We start from the raw sequence: 7450 nt of genomic DNA on the forward strand, positions 1-7450 counted from the left end.
CTACAGTCAACTGAAACGAGTGGGGCCTTTTACCATTCTCTTTCTCTCTTTCTCCACCAGTTTCTCATCCTCCCCCTGCTCCTCAGCGTCTCTCCCCCACCTCCCCCCAGCACCCCTTACTCTCCCCTGACAGGCTCCTCCCCACCCCCTCTCCTCCTCTGTCCCCAAACGACGGCCCCGCTTCCTACTCCCATCAGCCAACCAGCAGCCGTCTACGAGCAAAGTTCCAGGGTCGCCGCAGTTATTCAGAGGTGAGACTAGAAATGTTTGGTGTTTTTTATTGTGGGAAAATTAGGATTTACTACTTAGACAAGTTCTTTGAACTTTGAACCTTCTCGCCTTTTCTCAGGTATCTGACCTGTCAGCCATTCAGAGGCCAACAGCTCGCCTGATGAATGATCCAGTATCCACCCTCCCCAAGTCCAGGCCCCTTCTGGGGGAGATGCATGGTTACGGCCAAACCAAAACTCAGCTCCGTACCTCCTTGGTGGGCCTGGTCAGACCGGCCTCAGCTCACGGAGCTGGAGGGGAGAGAGGAGGAGGAGGGGGAGGAGAGAGAGGTGGGGGCAGCAGCCTGAGCAGTAGTCCTCATCACTGTGCTCTAGACCTAGGCTTCCCTCTGGCTGCTGAGGTGAGACTGATACCAATTTCTGGGCTGAGTATCGGCCAATGCTGAGTACCGATCCAATACCATGATACCATAAAATGAATAAAAAGTATTGTTGGCATAGAGGTGAAAGTTGTTGTTATTATTATATTATATATTATAAGTGTCAACACTGAGGCACACTTCCACACAACATTATACTAAATATGTGGCTGTTGAACATCTCATCAGTGAGGTCCATCACTGATATTGTGTAGTAAGGTCTGGCTCACAGTCAGTGTTACAGTTCAAGTTGTTGGTGAGGTTGAGATCAGGGCTCTGTGCAGGCCAAGTTCTTCCACACATTCCACAGTAAACTGGGAAAATAAGGGACCAAGACCAAACCAGGAATAAAATGCTCATTATTCCTCCAAATTTTACAGTTTTTACTGTACATCCAGGAAGGCAGCATTCTTCTGGCATCCACCAAACAAAAATTCATCCATCATCCATACTAATGGCCCATAGAATCATGAATAGGTAGGCAACAGATTCTTGCTAAATGACATGAAATGGCATCTTATGACAGTGCCATGTCAAAAGTCACTGATGTCTGCTGTATTCTATAAATATTTGTCATTGGAGATTATATGGCTCCGTGCTTGATGTAAATGTTCTCTATTATTTCAGCTGAAGTCAAGTCACCAAACCAAACTATAATACATAAAGTTAGCACACGTTCCACAACTGAACCAATTTTTTGAACAGGACACACATTATTTTGCGGAGTAGTCATCATGCTCATCTCTGCCCCTCCTCTCATCCAGGTACATCACTTCTGTCGCCTTGACAACTCACCTGAGCCCACCCCACTGGTGACACCACCACAGTCCTCTGATGATGAAGAGGTGATGACGGTGATAAAGTGTGCCTCTTCTCGTGGCTTTAAAGCTGGGCTATTCATTTTTGATGTGTGTGTTGTGTACATTTCCAGGATGTATGTACATACCTATCGCCAGCTGCCAGCCCGCCTCGGACGCTTGGCGCAATTGGGATCGGCTCATCGTCGCCAAGGAAACTACCCCTACAGCCCTCGTTCCCGTCTCCTAGGAAACTGCCCCACCATCCCTCCTTCTCAGCCCCTGAGGGCCCTGCCACCCTCTCCTGCCGTCTGCCTCCCTACATGAACAATGAGCATGCTCAGTCATGGCCCTCCATTAACGTGAGTAGAAAACAATAAAGAGAATTACATAAAGCAACTGGTAGATTCCCTGCAGTCCTTGTGGGGAAACTAGCTCACTGCAGCAGCCAAAAGAGGATAAATGGGGGGAATAAATGTTAGAACACAAAACCACTGATTCACCAGACTACCAACACCATTGTGCTGTAAGCAGAAAATAAAAGTAAAAAGGAATTAGCTAAAGGATGACATGGGTGTTTAGCATTATCTCACTTTCTGAAAATAAAAAATAATTTTGTGTGAACAAAAAATTTAAATAAAAATGGAAAATATGACAGTCCCTATTTAAAAAAGATCCAAAGTGGGCAGTTTGAGAAGAGAAAAATGACTGTATTAATGAAACTTTTTTTACAGACCAATCTGTACACAGAACTCTGACCTATCTAGTGTCTATTGTATCAACCGTCAGTTCTTACACACCTGTGTCTCCCTCTGTCTGTAGCTTTGGATGGAGTCAGAAGAGAGTACTGTTCGTAGCTGTCCTCTGTGTCAGCTGACCTTCCCAACGGGTTACCCTGATGACGCCCTCATCAAACACATCGACTCCCACTTGGAGAACAGCAAGATCTGACTTTTTTTTTTTTTTATCAAGAATTTTACATCCATGATTGTTTTCTATTTAGGTTTAAGAAGGAATGGTTTGGTTTGATGTATGCTTCTTTTTATAGAACTTGCCCAGTATAACCACAGTCTTGTGGTAAAGGGTCTACATGCCTCGCACAAGGGGCACTTTCCTCTGCATTCCATGCAGATTGTGAAATCTAACCAGTGACCTTCCAGGTACAGAACATGTCTGTTCTTTACCCTCCAGACTCAAGTGTTCATCTTTTTATTTCCAGGTTGTAAATCCTCCTTTTTGTTCACCAAGGATATACGTGCATTACCGAACATCTATCACAAAGCATCCCTGGTGACTGACGACATGCTTGACACAGGCAACACATGCAATGTGAGAGGTTGTTTTCATGTCCCAACATTCATCAAACCACCTCAGTGCCACTGCTCTCATGTTGGTTTGTGGAGGAACAAAATCACTATTTTCAAAGGATTTCTGGACCTGAAATGATTTGAGGATAAAAGTAGTCTGCATATTCACAATCAAATGATAGTTTTGGATCCAGCAAACAGGACAATGATGACAGTGAAAGGGGCTAATTTACAGACTAGTCGCGTTCCAAAACAAACTCTGTGTAAACTCAAGAGCGTGAAATGCTCCTACGGTAAAAATGTAATTGAATGAAGAAATAAAAACTACAGCAAAAAAAGCACCTACTGCCATCTACTGGTGTGGTAATGAGTGTCTTGGTTAAACTACAACCTTTATTTTGAAAAGGCAGATATCTAATGAAGCCCATGCCTGCCTCTAGAAAACATGTTTCACGTTACATTTTACACTTAAAACATGCTACTCTCATGAGTTTATGTACTTTTGCTATAAATGCAGCTCCACAGGTTTCCCACGGTAATAGAAAGACAGTAAAAGTTCAGGATCACCTGCAGTGACGCCAGAGAAATATCACACCTGTCACCTCTTATCACTTATCTCACTTATCACTTATGTGGGCTGCTGCGCTGAAAAGAAACTATGGGCCGATATTTGGAGAGACTGAAACTGAACTTTTGACTTTGTTATTGTATTGTTGCTCATATTGTTTCAAGGATGATGAAAGCCAAACTTATAACGCAAAAAATAGTGAATCTAATATTAATGAAGCAAAAATATTCTTCGTTATAACTACACAGTAAGCCATTCCTGGGACAGGAGATATTTTTGACTCTTGGTGGATTTACAGTATGATGGGCAACAGGTTGAGGGTCACTGCCTTGCTCACGGACACTTGGCTGTGGCTGGATACTCAATGGCTGTTGGAAAGTCAAGTCCAAATCTCACTGATTCACTGAGTTCTTCTTCCATGAAGCCAATTGAAAGCTGTGAGAGCAGGGTTAACTCCAGGTCAGCTTCTGAGGGAATTCAACTTTCTTTCATTTCAGAAACATTTTGGCAAGTCAAGTCCTAATTAAATTACAATTTTAATATGGAAACACTCATCACAGTTTTGATGTATGCATGATGTGTGTACAAACACTTTTTAAAACTGTTTATACTGGTACCAGCTAACTTCGGCACTGTCACACACACAGGTCAAACTAATGCATTTTAAAAATTGACAAAACACTTTAAAATCAGGGACTGATCCTGCACGAAGGATGAGACTTAAAGTGTTTAGTCATTTAAGATATTTCAGTCTAGACCAAAGTAGTGCACCAACAGGTTGACATTGCAATCCATAGAAAACAAATGGTGATCACACCAGATGCTGACTGCTTTCCGGACCCCCCCCTCCAATACAGTTTTGGAGTGACCTTTTATTGTGGCCAGCCTAAGGCAATCCCCATGCTGTCTGATCAGCATCTTGATATGCCACACCTGTGAGGTGGATGGATTATCTCGGCAAAGGAGAAGTGCTCACTAACAGATTGACAGATTCTTCAACAATATTTGAGAGATATAGGCCTTTTGTGTACATAGAGAAAATCTTAGATCTGTGAGTTCAGCTCATGATGAATGGGGGCAAAACCAAAAGTGTTGTATTTATAATTTTGTTCAGTGTATATGACAGGATTAAGTACAGGTCAGGTGAGATATTTTGAAATATAACTTTAAAATGGCTAAAATGCTGTGACTCAGTTATTTCACTCTATTAACAGCAGCATACAGGATATTATTATAATGTCACTGATTTTCTGACACCAGTTATTAGTGTGCTTGAATTTTGTTGGTATAGCAAATAAATGCTGCATTACATTACTTGAAAACTATTGTTTTTCCTGAATGCTAGATACACTATATTGCCAAAAGGTTTGGGACGCCTGCACATGAAGATTAATAACATCCCATTCTTAATCAGTTGGGTTTAATATGGAGTTGGCCCACCCTTTGCAGCTATAACAGCTTCAACTCTTATGGGAAGGCTGTTCACAAGATTTAGGAGTGTGTTCATGGGAATTTTTGACCACTCTTCTAGAAGCGCATTTGTGAGGTCAGGCCCAGATGTTGGACGAGAAGGCCTGGCTCGCAGTCTCCACTCTAATTCATCCCAAAGGTGTTCTGTCAGGCTGAGGTCAGGACTCTGTGCAGGCCAGTCAAGTTCTCCATACCAGACTCACTCGTCCATGTCTTTATGGGCCTTGCTTTGTGCACTGGTACCCAGTCATGTTGGAACAGGAAGGGGCCATCCCCAAACTGTTTCCACAAAGTTGGGAGCATGAAATTGTCCAAAATGTCTTGGTATGCTGAAGCATTAACAGTTCCTTTCACTGGAACCAAGGGGCCAAGCCCTGAAAAACACCCCCACACTAAACTTTACACACTTGGCACAATGCAGTCAGGCAAGTACCGTTCCCCAGGCAACCGCCAAACCCAGACTTGTCCATCGGATTGCCAGAGAGAGAAGCGTGATTCGTCACTCCAGAGAACACGTCTCCACTACTCTAGTGTCCAGTCGCGTCGTGCTTTACACCACTGCATCCAACGCTGTGCATTGCACTTGATGATGTAAGGCTGCTCGGCCATGGAAACCCATTCCATGAAGCTCTCTACGCACTGTTCTTGAGCTAATCTGAAGGCCACACGACGTTTGGAGGTCTGTAGCTGTTGTATGTGGCCTACCATTTCGTGGCTGAGTTTCTGTTGTTCCTGTCGCTTCCACTTTGTTATAATACCACAAACAGTTGACCGTGGAATATTTAGTAGTAGTAGAGGAAATTTCACGAATGGACTTTGCACAGGTGGCGTCCTATCACAGTACCACGCTTGAATTCACTGAGCTCCTGAGAGCGACCCATTCTTTCACAAATGTTTGTAGAAGCAGTCTGCATGCCTAGGTGCTTGATTTAATACACGTGTGGCCATGGAAGTGATTGGAACACCTAAATTCAATGATTCGGAGGGGTGTCCCAATACTTTTGGTAATATAGTGTACATACTCAAAGCTTTACTTCAAAATGTGTAAAGATATCTATGCTAGTATTTTTTTCTACCATATGACCTCTGGTGGGCTCTGTACCTACAACTGTTGATGATTTGTTCTGTGGAACAGGGACACAGTTTCTGTAAAGAAAATGTTGCTGTTAATTTTTTTCTATTCACCTCGATTGTGTTGAGGTGGAGGCAGACATCTCAGAGACAGACATCAGTAAACCATCCTAGAAGATTTGCAATTTAATTTACTTGAGGTTGAAATCTTCTCATGGCTGCGTGAATCTGGACAAACACAGACTCTCTTGACCTGCATGGTTAGTCTGCCCAAGAAGCAATGAGTGTGTCACTTGTCTGGCACAGATCATATCCACGGTTCTTCTCAACACTGCATATAGTGTATGAATGACATTGCATACAGTCTAATACTTTAAAGTTTCCTGTGAATTACATGAGGATGCATTGTCCCAAACTGAAAATGTGAATATGACACATGATTTTGAAGCTGAGGTAGGCAATTTACTTCAGTAGCACTTTTGTTCTATTTGTTATTCACTTTAAATCCCGACAGCAATAAATAAATCAAATGCTTTGACACAAAATGAAAACAATCCGGTTTCTGTGGCTGTAGCAGAACTGTAATAATCAAATGACTAGCTGGCCTACCTGCGTGCACTCCCTGTACTCACTGCACATGACCATGTGTTTTGGTGGAGTGGCTCTGGAGGGAGGCCTGTTGGATACTTTTAGAATCTAGCTGTCTTTTGCTGGTTTCTAAAACCTGCCCCGTTGCTTAAAGTGCATGTGCACTGGTGTACAAAGTAACATGTGTGGTCAATATTACACCAATTGAACTGCTTTATTGTACATACATTACAAATATACTAGATTAGGGAAATGACATGAGAAATCATTTAAGGATACTCTTTATGTGTTTCCAAAAAGTTCCAAAAAATCTCTTGGAAAGTGAAGAAGGTGAAATGCTTCTCTTTCTTTCTTTGTTTTTTGTTCATGTTTAAGAGTTAGTTGGCTCTGTTACTTTGGGTACCATGTAGCTACGGGGACCAGACGCAATAAAATAATAATAATAATCAACTTGTTTTGAGCACTGACATAGACATTTATCGTGTTCTGATTGAACACATTCTCAACTCACATTTTCTGTGTTTAAATAAGTACAATACGTCATGGCGGATGTGTTAAACTGGAGTTACTTAAAAGCCAAGGGTGTCTCATACAGACGCTGAAAGGTAGGCCTACCTTGTTTGTCAAATAACGAAGCTTTGTCAGGTTTCTCAAAGCGTCTCTATTTGGCATCCCTGGGATAAGACTGAGCTGGTCTGACCCACTTAACCCAATATAAAAACAAACAATCCACCACATGCCTGAAGTCAATAATGATTTGTCTCTATTTGTGTCAAATCAATCAATCAGTCACTGTCAAGGCTGTTGCTTTCCTGACAGAACCTGTATGAGGTTAGTTGTCAAGCAAAAGAGAAAGTCTGGCTTTTCTATAGAGCTCCGGGAGGCTTTACACCTTCCTTAATGAAGTAGGCTACCTGGCAACAAAATGCTGCGTTCAAGGTGTTGTTGAAAGATGCGCTCGGTAGGTGTGCAAAGAACTGAGGCTAATTGGCCCGCATCC

The 7450-nt window shown here is 42.5% G+C and overlaps 1 protein-coding gene across 1 annotated transcript in view; it reads left to right on the forward strand.

Annotated features, from left to right (window-relative positions):
- The window catches only part of LOC123967475 (TANK-binding kinase 1-binding protein 1-like), a 31595-nt gene extending 28491 nt beyond the window's left edge, over nucleotides 1-3104 (forward strand). Inside the window, exons 10-14 of the mRNA XM_046043582.1 lie at nucleotides 73-251; nucleotides 350-631; nucleotides 1414-1494; nucleotides 1581-1808; nucleotides 2269-3104. Of these exons, the coding sequence (XP_045899538.1) occupies nucleotides 73-251; nucleotides 350-631; nucleotides 1414-1494; nucleotides 1581-1808; nucleotides 2269-2397 (899 nt within the window). The 3' untranslated portion in view covers nucleotides 2398-3104. The remainder of the gene's footprint in view (nucleotides 1-72; nucleotides 252-349; nucleotides 632-1413; nucleotides 1495-1580; nucleotides 1809-2268) is intronic.
- Nucleotides 3105-7450: the final 4346 nt, after the last annotated feature.

This window comes from Micropterus dolomieu, linkage group LG02 (genome assembly GCF_021292245.1).
Source record: "Micropterus dolomieu isolate WLL.071019.BEF.003 ecotype Adirondacks linkage group LG02, ASM2129224v1, whole genome shotgun sequence".
Taxonomy (NCBI): domain Eukaryota; kingdom Metazoa; phylum Chordata; class Actinopteri; order Centrarchiformes; family Centrarchidae; genus Micropterus; species Micropterus dolomieu.